General features: G+C 44.4%; 1 protein-coding gene across 1 annotated transcript; it reads left to right on the top strand.

Annotated features, from left to right (window-relative positions):
- The first annotated feature begins 1,043 nt into the window (after nt 1-1,043).
- RGS8 (regulator of G protein signaling 8) lies at nt 1,044-26,794 on the top strand. Its single transcript, XM_065936995.1, has 5 exons — nt 1,044-1,069; nt 3,499-3,600; nt 4,862-4,926; nt 24,992-25,158; nt 26,612-26,794. The coding sequence occupies exons 1-5, from the start codon at nt 1,044-1,046 to the stop codon at nt 26,792-26,794; spliced, it is 543 nt and encodes a 180-aa protein (XP_065793067.1).
- The last annotated feature ends 391 nt before the right edge of the window (nt 26,795-27,185 follow it).

Raw genomic sequence — 27,185 nt, 5'->3', positions numbered from 1 at the left:
TTTAAAGTATTGGTGAAATGTTCCCGGTGATATCAAAATAATTTAACCTGCGTAGATCTTGCTGGGGCTGTATCTATCTAAATTAGGTTTCTTTGAAAATGGATTCTATGTTTGGTGTCAGGGTTCCCAGGGGAACCCTTAATGGATAGGCTGCTCTCCTCACGTGTTTCTTCCTATCAGTTTTGTCTGTGGGAACAAAGGGTTTGACGCCCTGAGAGTGGGACCCCCAGGAGAGAGGGGGGGGTCAGTCAATCAGGCCTCTACCTGGAGACCCCCGTTTCCCTGCTGCGCTTCCTGCTTCAGGTCAGGGACAGGCCAGTCCCCAAACTGTGGAGGGTCAGGCAGTCTCCATCTGGGCTGGAGAGAGTGACTTGCATATTCATTTCTTCAGCCTCTGCCTGTGATCCCCGCCAAGGAGCAAACCTGAGTGGTGACAGTGCCTGATGAGCCTCCCTTGGAGTTCTTCCAACCTTCCTCCCGCTCACGCCCTCCCTGGGCTCTGGCACTCCCACCTCCGGGACAGGGCCCCTCGGAGGGAGGTGAGAAACAGCCAATCAAAGGATTCTGGAGCAGGCACTGACCCCTCCTCCCCCAGCCAGGGCTGGCTGGTCACTTGGGCCCCACTCGAGTAAGACATAGAGAACAGTCATTTTGGGCTTGCGATGCCATGCCTTCCTCCCCAGGGAGGGGCTCGCGTCCCACTTTAGGTTGATGGTCAGTAGCCCGGGAAGCAGGGACTCCTGACCATCAGGCAGCAATGTGAAGCCTCCCAACACCTGGTCCTCGTCCACCCTGGTTGGTCACCCTTGATGAGGACAGGAGACATTCGTGGGGGACGGGGGTGTGTGGGGAGGTATTTTCTTGGCAGACAGTCGCCTGCGAGGACTTGCAGTGCAATCAGAGAGGGGGCCCCCTCTTACAGCAGATTCTTTGATTCTAGGTGAGAGGACGTGAAAGGGTAAATCCCCGAGCCCTGCGGTCTTATCTCCCGCCCTGTCGTCCCTGCACATCGGCCAGAGGGTTAACCATAAGTGGGCGCCCGTATGGCCGCTTTACTGATGCCACGCAGGTAACTGATGCTAACATGTCTTCTCACCTTTCTTTTCTCTTTTTCCACCTTCCCACCTGCCCTGCTGTCTGAGCCAGCCCCAAACCTTCTAATCCTGTAGGTGGATCGCTGGCCTCCATTCCCCCAGGCCTCCGTGTGTACTGTGCTGTGTTTGCCTGGATGCTCCTTGCAGAGTTGGGGCCTTGCAAGCAGAACCTGCCTTAGCGCCAATCCCTGCCCCATGGGATGGGACTCAGAGGGTGGGACTGTGCATGAGCTTGTACTGAATCATTTAGGGGTCTCTCTGTGTTACTGGCATAGAAAAGAAAGATGAGGGCACCTTTGTTTTTAAAGTAACCTTAACCTTTGACTCGCACTTCTGCTCCTGTTATTTCCGACCTAATGAAAAGGTTAAGTTTCAATTAGACAAGATAGAAAGTCAGAACTATTTTGCCCCAAAGGATATTTTATGGAAGATTTTTGCAAACTATTTGGGAGACTCACCGTTGTCTTGGTAACAAGCAGCACCCTTTACACTGGCCCCTGCTAAACCTTGTTAGATGGCTTGCATGGATTTGCCATTTATTGAAATCCTCTTAATTGCTCTTTTGGGGGCATCGACCTGACTATTCACTGACTGATGTTTCTGAGGCACCGAGGAATGAGCCAACTCACTCTGAGTTGGTTCTGGCCTGTGGTGCAGCCTGGGCAGGACCTGCACTTGAATTCATGGAATGTGATGATTCAAGGACCCTTAATCAGTTGCTCCATTAGCCTGGTGCTGGGACACCCTGTGATTTGTAAGAGCAAGTGGACATGACATGCTCACTGTTGAGGGAGAGAGAATGGCTGTAGCCAGTGTTTTGAAAAGCAAGGAAATCGATGGCTGCACAGTGAGCCTAGCTGAGATGAGAGCTGGGGGTGCAGGATGTGCAGGAGAGGAGTTATTTCTGGGACCTTGGATGTTCTGGCCTTAAAAGGCTCCTTGGAGATGGGCTGTGCACGAGTTGTCCACCCCCGCCACAGGTAATACCATCCCCATAGACATTTGCTGGATGAGATTTCTGTGAACAATGACCAGGGTCAGAGATGAAAGCCCATCTGAAGTAAAAGCGCTTAAATTGGATCTCACATCTCTGCCCAGATCCAGGATTTCTGAAAATGAGGAAGGGAAACCAGGATGGAAGAAGTTCCTTTTAACAAGGAGAATAACGTCTTTTTGGACTATTTCCACGGCAAATTGTCACCAGTGTGCACATGGCGGTCCCCTTTTATCAGTCACTTTTAAGTCCTGCTCATCCCAAACTCCTCCCTCTTACCTTTGCCCTCCATCCAAGGAGTGGTCACGGTTAGAGGTCAGGGGTCAATGAACTTAATCTCTCAGGAACCAGGGAGTAAATATTGTCAACTTCATGGGCCATACAGTCTGTCCTCAACCACCCAACTGTGCCCTTATGTTCAAAAACAGCTTCAGACCATATATAAACAAGCAGGGTGTTTCCAATAAATAAAGTTCCAATAAAATTTTATTTACACAAACAGGTATCTCTCAGGGCCACAATTTTCCAATCTCAGCGAAAGGTCAAAGGGGGCTAATATTGAGAGTCAGAAAGAGATATTATCTTCATTTCTCTTGGAGCTGTCACAACATATAACTGCAAAGTGTCTGGTCCTTAAGAAAATTAAAAATTCGAGAAATTTAGGCACGCATGTTAAAATTTTAAATATGTTGATTGAGATTAGTCAAAATACAAATAAGTGTATGAGAGCTTAGTTAAGTGAAATTGCTGACAGAGGGTACCCTGGTTCTTAGCTGCTGGTTGTACCCACTGCTTCTGCTTCCCACCTGCAGGCATCAGTCCTCACTGGCCTGTCGCCATTCATGTTTATCCTCAGGTTTGTGCAATGAATGGGAAAGACCTGAGGTAGAACTGACCTGCCCTGAAGGTCCCTATTTTGTCTGAGCTCTGAGATCCTGTGACAGGCATCACTGTATCACTCAAGCATCTCCCTGCTCTCCGTGTGTATATCACTGGGCTCTACAGTCAGGAGTTTGCTGCTGCTGCTACTTTGCCCTCCTAGAGGCAGAGCAAAATGTGGATTGTTACTTTGTCATCACTGTAGTTCCTTTCCCCACAGAGAATCCTAATTTAGAAATTCATCCAAGCTAATGACCTTCATTGACTTACCATCAACTTGCATGTCAGCTTTAAAAAGTGTTAAGCCTCTAGGGCTAGGGGACCTATTACTATTCCGGTCGTCAAGATAGGGAGTGAGTATTGCCCTTGATCCTCTTGTTGTTTCTCCTCTCGCTCATGAAATCTTTAGGGGCCACCTGGGGAAGGATGGGAGCAGGGCAGGGCTGGCTTCTGCCACAGCAGCTCCCCTTTGGGGGCTGACAGTTATTTTCATGACAGTTCCCCATCTTTCTGCCCCTGTGTTTGTTGCAGGAACAAAGGGATGAGGACTCGACTGGGATGCCTGTCTCACAAGTCTGACTCTTGTAGTGATTTCACAGCCATTCTTCCCGACAAACCCAACCGTGCTCTAAAGTGAGTAATATGGCCACACTGCATCCCCGGAGTGTCGGCCGTGGGATGCTCATGCTGGGACTATATAACCTCTTCTTTGTTAGATGGCTGAAGAGATGAGCCGAGTGACAATAACTTCCTGTCTCTTGGCGCTTCTTTTCTATATTTGAACACGAATGAAAGAATGTTATTTTCCTGTTCAAAGCGTATGGCTTTAAAATTCAGAATAGGGACCCTTCTTTTTCTCCTAAGAAAGCCAGATTAGGCACCACTCTTATAAAGCTGCAGTGAAGAATACTTCTTTGTTCTACTTAATTGTCAACCTGAGCTTCTCAGTTTGGAAACACTCAAATCTACTCTTAAAAATCTGCTTAGGTTGAGATAATCTGGTTTCAGTGCCTGTTCTCTGTGCAGGCACTGTCTTAAGTGATGTCACAGATGGGACCTCGTTTAACCCTCATGGGGTTCTGTGATGGGTGCCGTTATCCCCATTAAAGAGGTAAGGAAACAAAGGTGACAGGAAGAGATGCAGTCAGGAACTCAGCCTAAGTTTTTTGTTTCCAAGTCCAGCTTCTTTTCGTTGTGATTGTGATATATTAATTAACTAATTTATTAAGTAGAGGTATAGTTGGTTTGGTGGTTCAGATGGTAAAGAATCTACCTGCAATGCAGGATACCCAGGTTTGATCCCCCGGGGCGTTAAGACCCCCTGGAGAAGGAAATGGCAACCCACTCCAGTATGCTTGCCTGAAGAATTCTATGGACAGAGGATTCTGGCGGGCTATGGTCCATGGGGTCACAAAGAGTCGGACATGACTGAGCAACTAACACTTTAATTTTCTTAGTTGGTTTACAATGACATTTGATTTCTTATTTTTTAAATTTTGCTTTTAATTTATTTTGGCTGCCCTGTGCAGCTTATGAGATCTTAGTTTCCCTTCCAGGGATTGAACCTGGGCTCTTGGGAATGAGAGCACCGAGTCCTCACCACTGGGTTGCCAGGGAATTCCCCTACAGGGGCATCTTTAAATGATGTACTTTCTTAGTTTTGCTTTTTAGACTGAAAGCCAACTTATTAAACTTACAAAATCCCAATTCTGAGATTCTTCTATCAGCTACTTAAGAATGTGTACATTTCTAGCGACAGGATTGCAGGAGTCCAAGTGTGGTCTTCATTTGCCCTCCATTGTTTTGATTTGTTCTCATGAGCAAATCTCAGTGGTGGCTGAAGGAGAGGAGGTCATTGCAGAAAGATTCAAGACAGATGTTCCTTCTTTCCTAGGAGACTATCCACAGAAGAAGCTACGAGGTGGGCGGATTCCTTTGATGTACTTCTCTCCCATAAGTGTAAGTAAAATTCAGGCTTTATTATGTCTTGGCAAATCATTCATTTTGTAAAAAATGAACCCATCATGATCCAGGTACCATGCCTGGTGTTCCAGACAGCTCCAGCCTCCACCTTCAGAGAGCCTGAAAATAGACAAGAAAACATAATTTAATACTCTGGGAAGAGGGCCCTTATTTTCTGTTTTCTGAGCTGAAAGTTTGGTCCCAAGAAGACTTCATGTCTCAGCAACTTTAGCAAGAAAGAATTTGACTTAGAGAGTTGGAGTGATGGGTTCATTGGGAATGAAAGTCTAGATTCCATCCAGATCTTGCTTTATAAAATTAAATGACCTCCCCCCAAGTCACTGGAGAGCCTGGGGTTACTCATCAGCCGAAAGAATATTTTGTGCATTTTGTTATTGACTTGAGTTCGCGGAGTTTTGAGTTTTCTTATCCCTCCTTATTTGGGGGGTTTAGTATTATACCCTCAACTCGACCTTAAGTTTTATTAGTACACACTTCTGAGATCTCTCCTCTTCTGATTCCCCCTTTCCTCATCTCATAGATGTTCTGTTTGTCACAAAGACAGAAAGAGTTGTGCATTTTGTCATGAAGGAGGGGCATTTTGATGGCAGCCAGATTTTTCAGCTCTTGCTTTTTTCCTCATCGTAAGCAAGTTCAAGTTCATTGGGCTTCACGTCCTAGTGACATGAAAAACATGAAAGTGGGAAAGCAGAGGTGGAGAAGACGGAAGGGTCTTTTGAGGAGAAAAGAGGGTTTTACACAGGCATTCAGTGCTCCCCATAAATTCGTCTTATTGGCATTAGGAATCCTGATTGATCTGGGAGCAAGAGGGAAACTTTTGGCATGGAGAATGGGACACGATTTTGCATCGCAAAGTGAAGGGCATTGGCTGGTATATACTTGTGTTCTGGATTCTGACCCAGCTTGGCTACCAGATAGTTGACGGCCTTGATGGGGTTGCTCGATCTTTAGAAAATGTCTTTAAAAGTGACTTTGCTTTCATCTAGAGGAGCAGTTCCTTCTAACCATATCCTTAGTCCTAATACTAATTAACAAATGCTTTTGAATAGATTTTGAAGTGAATTGCAAAATTTAAGAATAAGCACATATTGTAACGAGTAATTTTGTGAGACAAATAGTCATTTTAGTGTTCTATGGATTACAGTTAGGAAGGAAAATAAAGCAGAGAAGATACAGCAAGTATAACATATGGCTGTAACCCCAACAGCAAACTTCTGTGGTGAGTTTGCCAAGGCAATGGCGTATGCGCGGTAATACTTAGGATTTGACAGTCATGGTCGTTTTTTTATGGGGCAATTCTGACTTATTTTCTGGAGTCACAATAGGCGGCTAAACAAGTGTCACTATCAATTTACACCTTCTTTTCTGGTTGGATTAGATTCAAGGTCATCTTGAAGTTTGGTTTCTATTTCAGCCTCGTAACTGACTCAGTTTAAGTCCCTGAGGCTGTTTCCTCATTCTCAGGTGTGAGAATCTTCACAGGAGGTCACCTTTAGATGATTTTGGGGTTCTCTATGCAAAGGTGTTTTCTGAGAGTAAGGTGGAATTTTTTTTTAAGAATGGAATTTTAAAAGAATTTTTCTCAAATGAGAAATAAATGTACCTTGAGAATAAGACTGCAAATTTTGCTGCCAATGATTAATAAGAAGCCTTTACAGACAGAGTTTATGGTACTAAAGCTAGTGGATGGATGCTCAGGGTATATTTGGATTGTTTCAGTGGTAAGACCTGGAGATTGAGAGGTTTAATTGCATTTGCTTGATTCAATGACTTTTAGAGCTAAAGATATACTTGGTTCTGCTTCTGTCACAGATACTTTGAGTTTCCAGGAATGAAATAACAATTTTCTGGGAGGGAGATTCCACTAAGGGGTTACAAGCTGATACCAGATTGCCTCTTTGTTATATATATATATATATATAAAAAGATACAGAAATAGGCTTTTTGAACTTCAAAGTTCTGTGATCCTTCTTGGAATCTGATGTTCGTTTTTATTTTTTTTACTACGGAAATAAAAAGCCAATGGAGTGAATGTCTTTGAGAAGCAAGGGACTTTTATTTAGGGGCCTGTGGCAGAATTTCAAGGTTTTAAAACTTGAACACTTACTCCCCGTGAATCTGTGGAGGGGTCAGAGCCCAGCCTACCTCCAAGAGTGTTGGCAACTTTCTAAAAGTCTAATTAATTTGGGTTAGTATTATGACTCAATTAGGCCTGATTAAGCTTTTCCAAAGGGATTACATGTGTGCTGGTCTCTTAGGAAGGACAGCAGTTGATCAGAGGTGTACAGGAATTTAAACAACAAAATGTCCTAAAAAGAAAAGAGAATGACTGAATGGGCTCCAGGAACACTTGTGTTGGTCTAGAACACACTGGCTGGGAATTCTCCAGGCAGCTGTCCTCCCTGCATATTCTATTTCCGAAAATTCAGATAATTGTTCTTGTTCCCTTTCTCAATCGACAGAGCATCTCTGCCATCTTGCCCTGCCTGGATGTTTTCATTCTCTGTAAAAGGTGAACCGAGTCCTCATTATGGACAAAATCTATGCTAAGTCGCTGATGGGCAGGGGGTTGCAAGATGAACTAGACTGTCCTTCCCTGGTGGAGAATGCAGCCTTCTGAGAAAACAGGCATGCCTACAGACAATACAAGATATAGGCAGTGTGCTAAGACTCGGGGAGCGGGGAGGAATTCAAGATTTCAAATAGGATCTTGGCATCCAGTGTTCCTCTTAAATGCTACCTAGTCTGTGTTAGAGGTCCTTACCAATCCAGAGCAGAAGGGCTGCTTTTGGTTTAGAACAGGGGTCCCCAACCTTTTTGGCACCAGGGAGTGGTTTCACGGAAGACAATTTTTCCACAGACTGGAGTGAAGGGGTTGGTGGGTGGGTTGTTTTGGGGATGATTGAAGTCATTAAATTTTCTGTGCACTTTATTTCTATTATTATTATATCAGCTCCACCTCAGATCATCAGGCATTAGATCCCAGAGGTTGGGGATCCCTGGTTTAGAGCTTTGTTCCATTTAATTGGGGAGCGTGTTTCTGCTCACACTGACAGGTAGTCAGACCTCTCAATTTTGACCCAGCTCTACTGCTAAATAGCTGGATGGCCTTGATGGAATCCTTCATTCTCTTGGAAGATCTGTTTCCTCGTCTCTACAGTGAAGGATCTGGCCTCAAGAGGACTGGATTGAGTTCTGCCCTGTTGTTCTAGGAGGCTGTCTATAGCAACCACCAGGATTGGCAATCATTCGTCACCTACGGCAGGTGGTTTGAGTCAGCACTGCCTGCAGGGTTATATAAAAGTGCTTTAGAGCTGAAATGGCTTGGGCAAGCAGATGAGAGGTGAGGGGACCTGTGTTATGAAGCCTTCTCCCCTTGGCAGGATCCCACTGGACAGGGATGCCCCTCATGGGTTCAAATCTCAGGCAAAAAAAGAAAACAACTTTACTACATTTTAAACCATAGAATAAAAAAAGCTGGAACGCAAATACTTGAAGCAGTTTTATTTCCAATTACATTTGCTTACAAATGTAGTACAGAACTGAAAAAGCACCCGTGGCGGTCTAGGAGATAACTATTTGCTAAGTGCTTTTTTTTTTTTTAACTAACAAATGAAAAATGAAATTGAAATTGCTGATGGCTTCATTAGATAGAGAGGGATTTCTAATGTGCGTTAATTTGGCATCTTTTTCCTGTTCAACTAGTGACAATTAGACTTGGTGCCTGTGAGTGTGCACGTAGTCTGCCCCCGGGGGCGTGTGTGCATGCATGCACCCATCTCTGCAGTTCAGACCTGGGAGAATTTCCCAGCTTGTGGGAAATCTTTTCTGACAGGTTGCTGGAGAAAAGAATTGTGTGTCCCTGCTTTTATTCCTCATGAGGTTCAGACATATGCTTGTTATTTGTCCAGCTTTTAGTAGGACGTTCAGTCCTTAACTCTGAATTGATTCTCTTGCCTTCCCTCTGTCCCTTCCTCCCTTTTTTTTTTTTTTTGACATAGAAGTTGAAATTCATTCCAGTTTTAAGGTGAAGGTGGAGCCCACATTCCTTTCCTCTTCCTCTCACTTCTTTCAGCCTGATCCCCCACCTGGATGACAGAGCACCCCATCCTGGGTCTCCTTTTGGTCCTTGTCCTTTTTTCATTGCTTGCAGAACATGAAGGGTCCAGACTGACCTGTCTCCACCAGGCCCAGGGAAAGCTAGCTTCATGGAATAGTATAATTGAAAGCTCTTTTACATTTGCAGAGTTAGTATTTGTCTCTGAGCAAAGGAAACCAGTAAAGAAGCTTTTAGTTTAATGAAAAAATTAGCCCCTTTAGGATAATGATTGAGATACAGAAAAATAATGATGTGACCTGGTCACATGGCACCCAAACAGAAAACTCCAAACAAGCAGACACTAAAATTATCAGATCACGAAATTCCACACTTGTTCATCCGAGTGGCCTTTAGCTCTAGAATGTACAGGTTAATAATCAGATTTCCATTTATCACACAGTTCTCCCCTTATTCCTCTCCAAGCCCTAAGGTTCTAGAACAGTGTTACTCAAAGTGGGATCCATGGAAGGCCACATCAGAGGATGATTCGATGGGAGCTTGTGAGAAAGGCAAATTCTTGGGTCTTGGCTCATACCTACTGAATCAGAATCTCTGCAAGTGGGGGTCTGCAATCTGTTTTTTCTCTGTAATAGTGTGTGCTCAGTCATGTCCAACTCTTTGCAACCTGGTGGGACTATCGCCCACCAGCATCCCCTGTCCATGGAATTCTCCAGGCAAGAATGCTGGAGTGGGTTTCCATTTCCTCCTTCGGGGGATCTTCCTAACCCAGAGATGGAACCCACATCTCTTGCATCTCCTGCACTGGCAGGCAGATTCTTTACCACCGTGCCACTGGGGAAGCCCATTTTTATTTAGCCCCCCGGTAATGTTGAGGTGCATTGAAGCCTGAGCAACACTGCTCTCAAATACAAGTAGGGAAAGCTATGAGCCTGGAACATCTTGGTAGGGCAGGTGGTCGGTATTTTCCAAGATAAACACTAAAGGCTGGACTTCAGTTCTCCAAAGCTCTCAGACAACACATCTGTTTAAAGGGGGCATCATCCGTGTATTGCAGAGTCCACATATGTAGCAGGCATGGTAGAGGGTATTCATAGTAAATAAACAAATATGGCAGGTGTGCTTTCTGGATAAAGTGAGATAAAGGCTAGAAAGAGGTACTTGAGCTAAAGATGGATGGAAAAGAAACTTCTCTTCCTCCTTACTACCCCCTCTGTTGTTGTTTAGTCATTAAGCTGTGTCTGACTCTTTTGCGACCCCATGGATTGTAGCCCACCATGCTCCTCTGTGCGTGGGGTTTCCTAGGCAAGAATACTGGAGTGAGTTGCCCTTTCCTTCTTCAGGGGATCTTCCTAACCCAGGGATCGGACCCATGTCTCCTGCATTGGCAGGTGGATTCCTTACTGCTGAGCCACCGGGGTAGCCTGCCATCCTCTCTGCATTGCTATAATTTTTACCTTCACCCACCCAGGAGTATGGGTGCACTTAGCCTTCATAGAAGAAGTGCCAAGAATATATAAGGCAGCTATTAAAAGCTCACTGGAAAAGGTTTGAATGAAAGCAATTGGACACTCATTCTGTTGCTTACCAGCTGTGACCTTTGCTAAATTATGTAACCTCTTATAAACCTCACTTTCCTCATCTATGAAAGGGGAATGCTTAGACTTACCTTGTAGAGTTGTGGCAAGTATTAAATGTGATTATGAAATGCTATGCATGGTGACTGGTGCATGGTGGGGCTCCATGAAGGATAACTATTATAATTTTTGTTATAACGCAACATTGAATTCACATACATTTCATGACTCCTCTATGTTAGAGATTGTGTAAGCTCCTTGATCCCATAGGGAGCTTGAGGTTGAACTCGGGGGGTAGGATGTGGGTCACGGTAGTATCACCAGTGGGCTTATTTAGATTTCGTATCTCCCTCCACTTGCCACTTGAGGTTTTGACACCCTTTCCTCATAGCATCCCAATTTCCTCTCAATGTATGTAAGAGAATCTGCCTGGAGATGTATTTTTTCTTTTTTAATTTAAATAACATTTATTAACAAAAGTATTGATTTTATTTTTAATTTTATTGGAGTATAATTGATTTGCAACCTTGTGTTAATTTCTGGCATACAGTAAAGTGAATCAGTAATACATATGCATGTATCTATCCTTTTTTTAGATTCTTTTCCTGTATAGACCATTACAGAGTGTTGAGTAGATTTCCCTGTGCCACACAGTGGGTCCTTATTAATTATCTCGTTTATGTATAGTAGCGTGTATAGCAATCTCAATCTCACAATTTATCCCTCCCCTCCTTACCTCCTGGTAACCATTTGTTTGTTTCCTACTTCTGTGACTCTATTTGTGTTTTGTGAATAAGTTCAGTTGTATCCTTTTTAAAGATTCATATATAATTGATATTATGTGATTTGTCTTTGACTTACTTCACTCAGTATGACAGTCTTCAGGTCCATCCATGTTCCTGCAAATGGCATTATTTTGTTCTTTTTTATGGCTGAGTAGTATTTATTGTATATATGTACCACATCTTCTTTAGCAGAAGGTAGTTTTTAAAAGCCCAGTAGGTGAATCTGCTATGTTTTCTCTTTGAGAGTCCTTGCAGTATTGTTATATCAAACCAGCTAGACAAGCATTCCCAAACACTGAATTTTTGAAATCTTTTAAGCTGTGGACTGTGTACATGGGATTTGACAATATTTCTCTTGTCTTTATAGTTATTTGTGGATGTTAAACTTTCACTCTATTTGGGGCACATTTCCTTTTTCACATCTTTAATTAAAAAAAATTCCTTGCTAATTTCTTATAATAGTTGCAGATACAGACTCTATTATGTTCTATCTGTTGCTTGACTCAGTTTCTGCCTGACAAAATAAGAAGGAACATTGGACTAGAAGTTTTAAGACCCAGGCTCTCCTTTCTCTTCTGTGACCACATCCTAGGAATAAGAAACTGTGCAACCGAGGGCCTCATCATTTCCTAGTGTTCAGTGTAGGGCTGGATCGTAGTATCTCCCATGTCCTTTCTGACTCAAAAACTCTAGCAACTAAGTCCTACTACTTCGTAATCTATCATCTTGCTATATATACACTAACAAAGTAGAGATCATTGAAGAAAATTACGTTAATCACAAGACTGAAGTACAATTAGCATACTAATTGCTTGCCAATAAATGTCAAGAACTGGAAATAGTTTGTTCTCTAAATAATCTTCCTACCTAAATCTTCTTAGCCGAAGTTATTTGCTTTAAAACCTTCATTCCGTAGATAACATAAAAGGAAGGCTTTGATCCTGGTGCTATTCTCATCATAAATTTCAAATTAGTAAGCTTGGTTCTGAATCAAAGAGGTTTTGATTTGCCATTAGTGTATGTATCCTAGATTTTATAAATGTATACTCCTCTCCTCTCCTCTGTCTGACCTTGGACCCATGCGCCAGCTTATTTTTTCCAATTGGTCAGGGATGTAAGAGGACTCTGGTCTTTGAGACTACTACACTTAAGCAAACAGAAAGCTAAAAAAAAAAAAAAACATCATTCTTGTGATCTTGTATTTTTCCAAGCCTGGGGACTGAGCTAGGCTGCAGCCCACCTCCAATGCCAGCTAAATCAGGACTCCTGGACCTTGACCTGTTACCTAAGCCCCCCTCCCAGCCGCACCAGCTGCACCGATCATTCATAGTGACCCAGTTTCTTTTCTTATGTAAGCACCCTGCATCAAAGAACTAGAGGGAGGGTGCCGGCAGCAGGCAGCGTGTGCGGCCACGGGTGTGTTCTTGGAGATGCTGTGCATGCTCCGGAGGACGTCAAAATTCTGTCCCATGTTCCAGGAATTCTGGTCACCAGCCTTTCCTTTCCTGCGACTTGATAGACACTAATTTCAAACATATCTGATGTCTTTAGAGCCTTGACTCCTTAGAGGGTCGTACAGAGAAAACCCAGTATGAAATGAAAAAGGAAAAAGGCGGATCCTCCTGTTTCTCTCTTATTTTCATGAACTGTCTCTCACCCATCATCTCTAAGTTACCAGGGTCGTTTTTCCGTGTTAGGCATCTTTTTTTTTTTAATTGGAGGATAATCACTTTATAATGTTGTATTGGTTTTTGCCCTGCAACAAGGTAAATCGGCCATAAGTATACATCAGGCGTGTTATGTTCTGTCCTGAGTCCTTAAGCCAGCAAAGTATGGGAATAATGGTCACAAACATGTATGGAGCAATCACTGTCTTGGTGTCAGACTCTGCATGCTGTTTACACATATTAACAGTTTCACGGGGTAGGTACTGCATTTCACAGAGGAGAGAACTGAAGCTCAGAGAAGTCCAGTATCTTGCTCAAGGTCACACTTAGCTAGTGTGTGTCGAGCCAGAGCACAGTCCCAGGCAGAACAGCTTCAGGACTCAGAAGTCACTCTTTCTGACTGCCTGGAATCTGTGAGGGTGGTGAAGGGGGGACTCTATTTCTCTGGGTACTGGGGAGGGAACTGGGTCTGGGATGCCCCAGGGAGGGGTGGGTAAGGAGGGGTGGATGGTGCATGGCTGGGGCGGGGGTGGGGGGAGGGCAGAGGAAGCACAGCTAATAAAGCAGGTCACTCTCAGAAGCCAGTGGAGGCTATGAGCCTTTCAGAGATGAAGCGGCATCTTGCATTTTAACCAATTGCAGTTTGACAAGCAGAAGGGAAGGAGAGGGTCCTGGCAGAGAGAAGGGGAAAGATGGAAGGAGGATCAAAAAAGGATGGAAGACAGAAGAAAAGGGGGAAAGGCAGGGAAAGATGCTGAGGAGTCAGGGAGAAGACCAAAGACTTGCTGGAAGGAGGTGGGAGGTGATAGAAGGGGGAGGAAAAGATGTAGATGGGAAGAAAAAACCCTGCTGTAGTCCCATATGCTTCCTTAGCTAGGTCAGAAGATCAGGAAAGGTGGGCCAGGTGGGAGACGAGTGGTCTGTACACAGCAGGGAAGGGGAGGGGCTCCTGCAGTTGTGGGGGTGGGAGGTTCCACCTGCATCTCAGGTTCCTTTTTGCAGGATGAAATTTCTCTTGCACAGTGAACCTCCGCCCTGCCTTGCTCAGAGCCGGCCCTGGGAATATAAAAGGGTGGGGATAGGTTGTGCTGAGAGGGGAGGGGAAGGAAAGGAGGAGGGCTGGGATCCCCAGGGTGGGTGCAGGCCTCTTTCAAAGACACTTTTCGGGTCATCTTTGCTACAGTGCTGCTGTTCGGGTCCAGACCCTCCCAGGCCTTTCTCCCTTCCTTCCCCATCTCTCCTCGAGCTCTTCCCTCGGAATGCCAGGCAATTTTAAGTACCATATTTTGCTTTGGTTCCCCTCCCATGCCCTCTGAAACCTCTGAAATGCAGGCAAACACATTTTGGATCAAGGCCACCTGAAAGAATGCACTCTACAAGGTCACTCAGCTGTGCTGTGTGACGGCATCCTGGCGCCGGGGTGCGGGAGTGTGCCTGTCTGCTCTGTGAGGTACCCTCGCATCCTAGGACAGACACCTAGGGTGGATATTGGAGCTGTGGGAAAGAAGCGAGTTCGGACTGATTCCAGGTCATGCCTGGTACCTGGTAGCCTCTGTGGACAACACAGAGGACGTGGTGGTGGTTGTTGTCTTGCCGGAGAATCCCCGGCTCTGTGGGCCAAATGGTGCCTTTGCCCTGTTGCGGCGTACTTTCATCATACTGTCCGATTTGGGGTTATTGTTATTTGGGGTTATTTGGGGTTATCCCACGTTTGGAGGAAGTGATAACGTGGGACCCACCAAAGGTCACCAGAGGACGACAGGCAGAATGGGCTCTGAAGTCACGTAGATGTGTGTGTAAATCCACCTTCCACCCCTCACAGGCCAAATGACCACAGTCATTTCACTTAAACTTAGAGATGTTAAGGTATTTTCCCAAGATCTCACAGTATTCGAACCTAGACTGTCTGATCCCAGAGCCTCTGCCTTGATAACAGGCTTGGTGTAGAGGTTATGTGAGTAGATAAATGGACTGGACGCTGTAGAACTTGGCCTGGGGTAAGTTCTTGATGTGTGATGGTGAAGAGGAGGAGGATGGAAAGCGATCGACTGAGAGCTGTGTGTGAGGCAGGTTGGCGATTGTGATGGGAGCCCAGGGCGGAGCTCTAACCCTCCCTGGGAGAGTTCATCAAATCCACCACCCTCACTTACAGACCAGGGTGCCAAGGCTCGGTCAGGTTGAATGTGCTAATTACCAGCGGCCTGTCTGTGACTGGTGCTCTAGCTGAGACTGCAGTGCTCCCACCCTACGTGGGATGGGCGGACTCACCTGGCTGCCTGACAATCTGAGTATGAATGAGCCCACCATGCATTTTACTCCGAATCTCCCTCCCCATGGGGTCTGAGCTGCTGTAACTCCATTGGATTCTCCTGCCCAAGTACATCCCTGTCTCTGTGTTGTTCTCATCTCCCATACCCTTCCACCTCCCTTGGTGACTTTTTTCATCTTCTCTCCACCTCATCTGTTGTCTTCATTCCTGGAAATTTCGTCACCACCATGTTCTCCAGACCTCCTTGGCTTGCACTGCAGTGACTCTCCTCTCTAGTCATCACTGGCGCAGGCAGGCATCCCTTGGGACCATCATCATGCAGAGCTGGGGACTGGACCACCAGCCGCAGAAGAATGCTGGCTCTGCAGTTTGGCCTCCTTGCCACTTGCTAACCATGAGACCTGCAGCAAGTTATTTAACTTCTCTAAGCTTCATCTTTCTCTGCTGTGAAATGAAGAAACTCTCAGGTCCTATGATGTTGATTTGCTAGGAACAGCAAATGCCATGAGGCACACAAAGCATTTGGTGCTGTGTCTGGCCCAAAACACAAGCTCAATACAAATTGGCAGGAAAAAGAAATGCAAAAAGGCAAAATGGTTGTCTGAAGGGGCCTTACAAATAGCTGTGAAAAGAAGAGAAGTGAAAGGCAAAGGAGAAAAGGCAAGATATACCCATTTGAATGCAGAGTTCCAAAGAATAGCAAGGAGAGATAAGAAAGCCTTCCTCAGTGTTCAGTGCCAAGAAATAGAGGAAAACAATAGAATGGGAAATACTAGAGATCTCTTCAAGAAATTTAGAGATACCAAGGGAACATTTCATGCAAAAACGGACACAATAAAGGACAGAAATGGTATGGACCTAACAGAAGCAGAAGATATTAAGAGGTGGCAAGAATACACAGAAGAACTGTACAAAAAAGATCTTCACGATGCAGATAATCCCGATCATGTGATCACTCTCCTAGAGCCAGACATCCTGGAATGCAAAGTCAAGTGGACCTTAGGATGCATCACTATGAACAAAGCTAGTGGAGGTGATGGAATTCCAGTTGAGCTATTTCAAATCCTGAAAGATGATGCTGTGAAAGTGCTACACTCAATATGCCAGCAAATTTGGAAAACACAGCAGTGACCACAGGACTGGAAAAGGTCTGCTTTCATTCCAATCCCATAGAAAGGCAATGCCAAAGAATGCTCAAATTACTGCACAATTGTACTCATCTCACACGTTAGTAAAGTAATGCTCAAAATTCTCCAAGCCAGGCTTCAACAGTAAGTGAACTGTGAACTTCCAGATGTTCAAGCTGGTTTTAGAAAAGGCAGAGGAACCAGAGATCAAATTGCCAACATCTGTTGGATCATTGAAAAAGCAAGAGAGTTCCAGAAACACATCTACTTCTGCTTTATTGACTATGCCAAAGCCTTTGACTGTGTGGATCACAACAAACTATGGAAAACTCTTAAAGAGATGGGAATACCAGACCACCTGACCTGCCTCTTGAGAAACCTATATGCAGGTCAGGAAGCAACAGTTAGAACTGGACATGGAACAACAGACTGGTTCCAAATAGGGAAAGGAATACATCAAGGCTATATATTGTCACCCTGCTTATTTAACTTATATGCAGAGTACATCATACGAAGTGCAGGCTGGATGAAGCACAAGCTGGAATCAAGATTTTCGGGAGAAATAGCAATAACCTCAGATTTGCAGACAACACCACCTTTATGGCAGAAAGTAAAGGAGAACTAAAGAGCCTCTTGATGAATGTGAAAGAGGAGAGTGAAAAAGTTGGCTTAAAACTCAACATTCAGAAAACTAAGATCATGACATCCAGTCCCATCACTTCATGGCAAATAAATGGGGAAACAATGGAAACAGTAAGAGACTTTATTTTTGGGGGCTCCAAAATCACTGCAGATGGTGACTGCAGCCATGAAATTAAAAGATGCTTGCTCCTTGGAAGGAAAGTTATGACCAACCTAGACAACACATTAAAAAGAGAGAGACATTCCTTTGCCAACAAAGGTCCGTCTAGTCAAGGCTCTGGTTTCTCCAGTGGTCATGTATGGATGTGAGAGTTGGACCATAAAGAAAGCTGACCACTGAAGAACTGATGCTTTTGAACTGTGGTGTTAGAGAAGACTTTTGAGAGTCCCTTGGACAGCAAGGAGATCTAAACAGTCCATCCTAAAGGAAATCAGTCCTGAATATTCATTGGAAGGACTGATGCTGAAGCTGGAACTCCAATACCTTGGCCACCTGATGGGAAGAACTGACTCATTGGAAAAGACCTTGATGCTGGGAAAGATTGAAGGCGAGAGAAGGGGACGACAAGTATGATACGGTTGGATGGCATCACTGACTCAACTCATAGACTCTGGGAGTTGGTGATGGACAAGGAGGCTTGGCATGCTGCAGTTCATAGGGTTGCAAAGAGTTGGACTTGACTGAGGGACTGAACTGAACTGAACTGAGGGGTTATTTAAAAAATTCCTCCTCTAACTTCCAAAATTTTTTTTTTTTTCTTTTTAAACTTCTGCTTAGCCTCTTCCTTTTTCAGTGTCCCAACTGCTGGTTCCTTCCTGCTCTCCAGGTTCCAGCCTGAAGCTGATGCTCCTGTCCTTGAATGATGGGCACACCCCAAAACTAAAAGGTCTTACTCCTTTCCCGGTGCATCATAACCTTCTCCAGGAACTGAGATCTATATCTTCATAGTGGTTTGCCTATTTTCTACCTGGTTCCTATTCTTTTTTCCAAAGTAGCTGTTCTAAACTCTTTCTACTCTCATTAGCATTCCCATTTCAGCACACACTGCACTTTTAATTATTCAATTGATTTTTTTAATTATTTATTTACTTGTTTATTTTTGACTACCCTGTGTCTTTGTTGCTCTGAGCAGTGGCTACTCTTCATTACAGTGCCCAGACTTCTCACTGTAGTGGCTTCTCTTGGTGGAGAGCTTGGTGTCCGGAGTGTGGGCTTCAGTAGTTGCAGCACACAGGTTTAGTTGCCCCAAGGCATGTGGAATTTTCCAGAACCAGGGATGGAACTCGTGTCCCCTGCATTGTCAGGGAGACTCTCAATCGCTGGACCACCGGGGAAGGCCCTCAATTAATTATTTGAAATAATTGCTTAGTGTCTGTTACACTAGACTAACCTGGAGTTCTGTAAGGTTGTGACTTTATCTGATTTGATTCTACTGTATCTCCAAAATCTAGCACATGGAGGCAGACTACCTGCAGGGCTTTTCCCCTAAATTAAGAAGAAGATCCAGGCTGTTCAAACTGATGCATCCTAAATATGTCCCTCCCGGAACTGTTTATCTCCTTTGACCCCCGCCCCACTTTCTCCACTTTTGACTCTTAAGAAGTCAAGTTCTTCCACTTCTTGATCCTTCTCCTTCTCTAGAATTTGCTTTTACCAGATACTATGCTTTTCCCCTTTAATTGTTTTCTTCCCTTGCTCTTCTTTTCCTTCTGCCTGCAAACACATCTGGAAAGATCCTGCTTTGGAGCCATATGGACGGTAGGGAAACTTGGCTGTTCTTACCAACTGTGTGACTGGGAAGTTTATCTGACTTCCGTATGTTTTAATGGGGAAAATTGAGAGTGGGTCACTTGTGCTATCTATGGGTCAGCACAGCTGTGAAAGTATACTGAGCTCCTGTGTGTGAAATCTCTAGCTCAAAGCGTGGTGTGGAGGAAATAGATAAAACTCCCTGCCGCAGATCCTCGATAAATAAGTAAGAAACATATCTTCAGTTCCTACCACTTTTCCCGCTAACATCAGATGGAACCTCCTTCTGTATACTGTGCCAAAACTACAGACTTCCCTGCATCCACACACAACTTTTCTCCTTTCTCTCTATCATGACATTGTTCTCTGGCCTTTCTCCTGCCTTCCTGGAGACAACATGTTATCAGTTAAACACTTTCTTTAAAAAAATTATTTATTTAGATTGCATCAATTGCAGCACATGGGATCTTCATTGTGGTATGTGGGCGTCTCCTTAGTTGCGGCATGCGGAATCTTAAGTTCCCTGACCAGGGGTTGAACCCATGTCTCCTGCACTGGAAGGTAGATTCTTAAACACTGGGCCACCAGGGAAGTCCCCTCAATTAAACTCTTTCTTTTCGTTAGCTTCAATTCCTTCTGCTCAACAAGTATTTTCCGGCCAGATCAACATTTAATCATACCCAAGGCTATCTGGGAGAAGGAAATGGCAACCCACTCCAGTATTCTTGCCTGGGAAATCCCATGGACAGAGGAACCTGGAGGGCTACAGTCCATGGGGGTCTCAAGAGTCAAACATGACTTAGCGACTAAACCACCACCAAGGCTATCTTACAAAAACCCCAACACACACACACACACACACACCCAGAGTTCTTTCCTGACTTCCTGTTTCTCTCCAGCTATGCTCTCTGATCTCTCTACTCCCTTTCTTGGAAGGGGCATCTAAATTCATTGTTTCAACTTCCTCCCCTCTCACTCACCCCATACTTAACCACAGCATGACTAGGGCTCTCATCACACCACTGTCCCCGTTCCTGCCAATGGTTGCTGAATCTTGCTGGTGAGTCTAACAACCACTGCTTCTCATATCATATCTAGCTTGATCTCTGGGTAGCACTGGACACTGTGGCTACCTTCTCCCTGAAATGTTGACTCCCCAGGTCTTTTGGAGGGCTGTGTCATCCTTCTGTTACCAAGTGCAAGTTTGCTCTGCACATCACATGACAGGCCAATGAACCTGAGAGACAGGGGTTGAGGCAAGGAAGAGACTTTAACTGGGGAGCTGGCTGACAGAGAAGATGGCAGGCTAGCACCTCAAAATGACCATCTTATCGTGGGGTCTGGAAGCCAGGTTCCTTTATAGATAAGAGATGGGGGAAGGTAAGGAAGCTAAGCAAAAAGTCCATTAATCTTGCAAACATCTCCCAGAAATGCAAGCTTCAGGCAGGGGATGTGTTCATTTCTTCCTTCCTGCCATCCACAGGTGGACAAGGTTCCGAACAAAGGCACTTTAGTTTAAACAATCAGGCAGAAGGGCAGGATTCTCCGAGGCCGGCCATTCTGTATGCTTATAATAATAAAAGCAACAAAAAGCAAGTCAAAGAAACAGTTCCAATGTGGAATCAGAGCTGGCTTCTTCTCTGCAACACTTCTCTCTCTGACTCTTTCACAGGACTCTTGCTGTATGTGTATCTTCTAAATAGGCTCAATCATTTTAGCATTTTTATTAGTAGTAAACATTAATCTGAACTATTTCTGGTCACTCTAACGACGTTTCTGAACTGTAGGCCTCTGCTTTGTGACTCACCTTTCCTGCCCGTCTCTTCTTCTTCCCCTCCTGCTTTCACTTAACTTCCTTCTCAGCTTCACAGCTCAGCCTAGAAGCTTCTTCCTCCTGCAAGACGTCCCCCTTCTCCTCAGCTCTGGCACAGGCCCCCTTCCTGGGTACTTTCACAGCAACCTACACTTTCCCTATCATATCACTTATCATCTATACCATAATTACCATAATTATGCTATCTTGGCTCAAATTGCTCTTTTACTGTAAGTTCTGTGAACACTTAACTGAGTCTATGTTTTCTGCCCAGGCTCCTAGCAGAATGCTTGGGTTGCATAATGGGTGCAAGAATAAATGAATGAATGAGAAGAGATGGTGTTACTGCTGTATTAGATTGGAAGTTAACCTGTCTTATATTTTTTAACGCTGCATGTTATTACTTGTGTGAACTCAGTCTAGCCCCTTCTCCAAGCCTCCATTTCCTCATCGATAAAGTGGGGAGAAGTAAAGCAATGATCCTGAGAGTACTTTGCTAGTGTTATCTCCCTTCAGCCACACAAAGACCCAGCAAAGCTGAGCTCTGATGCAAGGAGATAAGGTCTGTACCTTGGGTAGCGTGAGGCCAGACAGTTTCCTTGGGAGGGCGATTCTCACTGATACCATTGAGGAAGGCGGAGAGGTAATTTTCCTTATCTCTGCTTGCTCACAAGCACCTGTTCTTTGCTTGATGAAAAGCAAAACAAAATCTAACACGAGTCACAAACTTTTTAATTCGAAGAATTTAGCCTCTTCTGGTTTAAAAACAACATGCTCTTGAGAGAGTAGCGTTGACATATATACGCTACCATATGTAAAATAGCTAGAAGGAACAGACTGTATAGCACAGGGAACTTGGTGCTCTGTGATGACCTAGAGGGGTGGGATGGGGGTGGGATGGGAAGGAGGCTCAGGAGGCAGGGGACTTAGGTATACATGTAGCTGATTCACTTCAGTGTATACTAGCAACTAACACAACATTGTAAAACAATTAGACACCAATTAAAAAGAAAAGAAAAAAACCCCAGGCCCTTCCTAGTCACTCTTCTGAGTCTCTTCACATTTGCTCCTTTAGATCAATGGCAGTGTTTTAGGGTCCCCCCACATTTTTCCTTCCATACCCTGACCACAGTGGGAAGGCACAAGGTCAGGGCCCATGGCCTGTGTCCCCCCCACATCGTGGATGGTGTCCCCGGCTCTGGTCACATGTGGGCTGATCTCTGCTCCGAGGTCACTTTGCTGGAGCAGACCCCCACCCCCCACCCCTCGCCTGTCATGGGCACTGAGTCCCCTCAAAGGCTCCGACGGCAGCAGGTGGGTGTGGAAACCTCTTGACCTCTTTGAGACCTTGGAGGAGACAGGATGTGGCCAAAAGAGCACCCACAAGAGATATTATGAACAGGAATTTTATGATTTGTCCTCTAACGTATCCTAAGACTTTGAATAGTACTTTGTACATAAGTAGCTTTTTAAAAAAGTTTTTGAGTTGAATGAATGATTTTCAGACTCTCTCTCTCTCTGCCTAATCATTGCCAGGCCACTGTTTCACGTGCACTTTGATCCTCAGTTTATCTCGCATTTCTATTCCCTCCTCTCAGGGTTTTGAACCCAAGGCAGGGATAAGGGTGAGTGGAGACCTGAGCAGGCCTTGCATATGAATCTAAACTGTGTTACTCTCCTCCTGCCTGGCACAGCAGCAATTTTATTTCCATCCTGCCTGGTGCAAAACAACCTTATATCATACTCTGCTTTCTCCAGTCTCTTGGTCTTACTGTTAAGGTGACCGTGTGTCCTCGTTTTTCCTATGGTGGTCATGGTTTATGCCCATTCTTCCTGTGTAATTAACAGAAATGGTCCCCTTCACTCTCCAAAATGTCCTGACTAGGGTGATGTCATGGCTAACCCTACCTTTGTTAAACACTTTAAGCTCAGGCCCCCAAACTTAGATTTCTTTGTGTTAAGGTTTAGGTTTGGGAGTTTCATTGAAACCCTTTTCTCTCCCAAGTTTCTGGCTCTTAAAAGTCTTGGTTTTTATAACTATGGTTTTAATGTGGGCAATAAAACGTCTATTTTGAAGCAGATGTTTTAATTAGAAATAAATATGTTTCAGGAAAGTAAAACAAACATTTAAATATGTCACCCACGTGGCTAGTGCCAATGGTCCATGGAATGAAGCTGGGCATTGCCCAATCCTGGTACATATGCATGGACCTAGGCTGCTCAGGGGAGTCCATGGGTACCAGTGTGGGAATGGGGTATGAAATGAACTGGGAGATTTCAAGTGGTGTATATGTACTACTGTGTATAAGATTGGACTTCTCTGGTGGCTCAGGGATAAAGAATCTGCCTGCCAGTGCAGGAGAGGTAGAAGATGGGGGTTTGATCCCTGAGTTGGAAAGATCTCCTGGAGAAGGCAGTGGCAACCCACTTCAGTATTCTTGAGTCTGGGAAATCACATGGACAGAGGATCCTAGTAGCTAACAGTCTGTGGGGTCGCAGAGTTTGACACAATTTAGTGAGTAAACAACAACATGTATAAAGTGGATAACAAGAGACAGATTGTATAGCACTGAAACGTCTACTCAGTGCTCTGTGGAGACCTAAATGGGAAGAAAATCCATAAATATATTTATGGATATAGGTGTTTATGCAGCTGATTCATTTCTCTGTACAGCAGAAACTAACACGACATTGTAAAGCAACTACACTCCAATAAAAACAAACAAAAAAATCTAAAAACTGAAAAAAAGAGTGGATAAAAACCTGTTAACATATGCAGAGACATTACTTTGCCAACAAAGGTCTGTCTAGTCAAGGTTATGGTTTTTCCAGTAGTCATGTATGGCTGTGGGAGTTGGACTGTGAAGAAAGCTGAGCGCCAAAGCACTGATGCTTTTGAACTGTGGTGTTGGATAAGATTCTTGAGAGTCCCTTGGACTGCAAGTAGATCCAGCCTTGGATCTAGATCCCTTGGACTGATCCCTTGGACTGATCCTAAAGGAGATCAGTCCTGGGTGTTCATAGGAAGGACTGATGCTGAGGCTGAAACTCCAGTACTCTGGCCACCTCATGCGAAGAGTTGACACATTGGAAAAGACCCTGCTGCTGGGAGGGATTGGGGGCAGGAAGAGAAGGGGACGACAGAGAATGAGATGACTGGATGGCATCACTGACTCAATGGACATGGGTTTGGGTAGACTCCGGGAGTTGGTGATGGACAGGGAGGCCTGGCGTGCTGCGATTCATGGGGTTACAAAGAGTCGGACACGACTGAGCGACTGAACTGAACTGAACTGAACTGAACATATTGTCCTTCTAGTAAATTTTAGAAAAGAAATGAAACATTATAGCCAGAGTAATTTTTTACCAAATGCAGTCACTCTTTTATTTTCGGTTGTATCTGCCCTTCTCTGGGGACAGTTGGTAGAAAGTGATAGGTCTTATTTGATTTGAGGAGTGTGCGTTAAAGGTTAGGATACTTTATAAAAACTCTTTTAAGATGAAAACATCAGCAGAATGCATAGGCTATCAGTCAATGTTGTTTCTTTCTCCAAATCCGTGTGATAATCCTGCTCATCTTATTCTGATCAGAAGCTCCATTTGGCAATATGTATGACATTAATTAAGAAAATGAAAGGATATTTAATCATTAGGTAGAAAAGTTATAATTGATCTCAATTAAAACATATAATTTGAAAGACAAGCTCTTTTAAAATAAAGGATCCATGGAATTAATCATTAAAATATGGGACCTCAGAAGTTTTTAAAAAGAGACTGAGAACCCCTTCCATGTAATAGGATGTTTTTACTGACTACATGGCAGTGGGGTGTTTACTTTCAGACATTTTTCTGATATTAGTAAAGGATTTGCCCTGAGGCATTCACACACCCTGACCCACCCAATTTGTCTTGTGACAGATTGTTTTTTTCAGGTTGGTTGACTTGGATTGGGCGAGAACGAATTCCATATATTACTTTGGCCTCATTAGAAACACAGGCTCAGCAGTAGGCCCAGGGGACAGCCAACTCTGCGTTAGGGGACAGGCAGTGACCACTGAGGGCTGATTAGAAGTGACCAGGCCTTCCCAGAGTCATTATTCCTGTGGCATCCTAATCATTTCTCCGGAACATCCCTGTGATCCTCTAATGAGGAGCACGGCTCGCCTCTGAGGGTACCTGTGTGTTTAAGAGAAGAGACTCCTCAAGAGGACGTGGGGGAGGCTCAGTGGGGGCTGGACAGTGGCCTAATTAGGGCCACTCTTGCTTTCTGACCACCTTTCTTTCTTTCTTCTACAGTTCTTGAACTAAGCCTCTTCCTATTTCTCTTCCTTTCCACACCCCTCCACATCCACAGATGGAGTGGCTGCCTTCCGCGCCTTCCTGAAGACGGAGTTCAGTGAAGAGAACCTGGAGTTCTGGTTGGCCTGTGAGGAGTTCAAGAAGACCAGGTCAACCGCCAAACTAGTCTCCAAGGCCCATAGAATCTTTGAGGAGTTTGTGGATGTGCAGGCTCCACGGGAGGTGTGTTGGCGGTGGGGTCTTGTCAGACCTCCATCCATAGCCCTCTGTCTTTGAAGGGGTTTGAGCCAGGTTTGACGGGGACTTTCTTCTGAACTGAACCTTACTGCTCTGATGGCTCTTGATGAAAAAAGGGATCACTTTTAAGGTGCAGAGCCCAGGGATTCTATAAAAAGGAGCTCTATTAGGAGTATTCTAGCTGCCTGTCAGTTAAATATGTGCCAGCAGGAACTGTTTCTATAGGGATTCTGGAAGATAGATGCCAATAAATCCGTGTTAGTTTTCCTAGAGGAAGGCAACACGGCTTGATGGAATGAGCATGTACTTTGGAATCGTGTTGCAACACTAGCTCCACCACTTACTTGCTATGTGATCTTGATCAACTTACCCTGTTTCTCTGAATCACATTTTCCCCAGTGTAAAAGGGTACAATATCATCTCCCTTTCAAAACCACTATGAGTATTAGGGGTCAAACACCTAGCCAATATTTGCCATTGCTTAGTAATGAGTAATTACAGTCACTTATATTATTTTATGGTTGTTTATTATAATTACTTATAATAGTAATATGAATTTCTATGTACTGCTATTCTGAGTTATAAAACAGGGTTTTACCTGGGAGGGTTTTATAGAAGAAAAATATTTGCTGTCTCTGAATTTAGATGCATTATGTATGTAGGACTCTTCAATTATGCTTTGACTTGCAACTCAGGACATCTTTGGCCAATGGCCAGAATACAGCAGGCTTATTATAATTGTTGGTTGGATGAGAGATGTACATTCTTAACATACTCTTTCTCCCCAGGGCATTTGTTTCCTTAGTAGCTGAGAAAGGACAAAGAGGCAAATTTACTTTAGGGAACCCACATTAATGCTAGTCTCCGGTTTAACTCTTGACCTGACATTGGGAAGACCTCTGGATTGAGTGTTGAGTAATTTGGGTTTTTTTACCTTGACTGTTACTAATTTTCCATAGTACATTAGACCAGCTTTTTTTCTTTTTCTTTTTCTATTTTTATGATTACACACTAAATTTTAATAGCACCAGGGAATAAAAGTGGGGAGGTGAGTGGGAAAGGGGAGTGCTCAGTCACTCAGTTGTGTCCGACTCTTTGTGACTCCATGGACTATAGTTAGCCCACCAGGCTCCTCTGCCAATAGAATTTTCCAGGCCAGAATACTGGAGTGGGCTGCCATATCCTGCTTCATAGACCAGCTTTTTGATATCTCATTTCTTCAGTATCTTTATAAATTGGGATGAAGAATATCTGGTCTTCAGACCTTACAGGACTCTTCCTGGGATCAAAAGGGAAGACTTTCATGAAAGCAGTGTGAAAAGTATGAATAACCTTAACATATTTAAGATGCTGTCATGAATAATTATTAAGTAGGACCAACTGCCGGGTGCCTTGGCCCTTGAGGGCCTATGATGATGTTCTCTGCTTCTGTCTCCAGGTAAACATAGACTTCCAGACCCGAGAAGCCACGAGGAAGAACATGCAAGAGCCATCCCTGACTTGTTTTGACCAAGCCCAGGGCAAAGTACACAGTCTCATGGAGAAAGACTCTTATCCCCGGTTCCTGAGGTCCAAAATGTACTTAGATTTGCTGTCCCAAAACCAGAGACGGCTCAGTTAGAGCTCAGATGGGGACTCTTGGAGATCACCGGCTTCCCCCTCCCCTTGCTGCCAAGACCATATTCTAATGTGAAGTGTCATAGGTGTTCAAAAGCAGTGGCAATTAGGTTGGGAGGCCAGGCGTAGGGAACGGATGAAGGGCCATTCCAAAGTCTGCTCCAGCCACCAGAGCTCGGACTCTGTCCTACCCCATTTACCCATGTTTGTGTTTTGGTTAGTGGTAGTACATTGTCACCCTTCTCTGGGTTGGCAACTTGCCTTTCATAAGGCCTTGGGTCATCTCCACCAAGAAGGGAGATTTGCTGCGCTGGGCTAATCTGTAAATAACACAAATGCAATTTCTACCACTTCCACACGCTCCTCATTTAGGATTCCCAACTCTCGAACTTGTC

The sequence above is a fragment of the Muntiacus reevesi genome, chromosome 5, assembly GCF_963930625.1.
Source record: "Muntiacus reevesi chromosome 5, mMunRee1.1, whole genome shotgun sequence".
Lineage (NCBI taxonomy): Eukaryota > Metazoa > Chordata > Mammalia > Artiodactyla > Cervidae > Muntiacus > Muntiacus reevesi.
This window is presented reverse-complemented; position numbering and strand designations above follow the sequence as displayed.

Bases quoted from the DNA above. Each gene is read 5' to 3' on its own strand.
- RGS8 (XM_065936995.1), top strand. From the start codon at position 1,044: ATGGCCGCTTTACTGATGCCACGCAG. The intron at 3,601-4,861 runs GTGAGTAATATG...CTTCTTTCCTAG, and splicing joins AAACCCAACCGTGCTCTAAA to GAGACTATCCACAGAAGAAG. The intron at 4,927-24,991 runs GTAAGTAAAATT...CCACATCCACAG, and splicing joins TGTACTTCTCTCCCATAAGT to ATGGAGTGGCTGCCTTCCGC.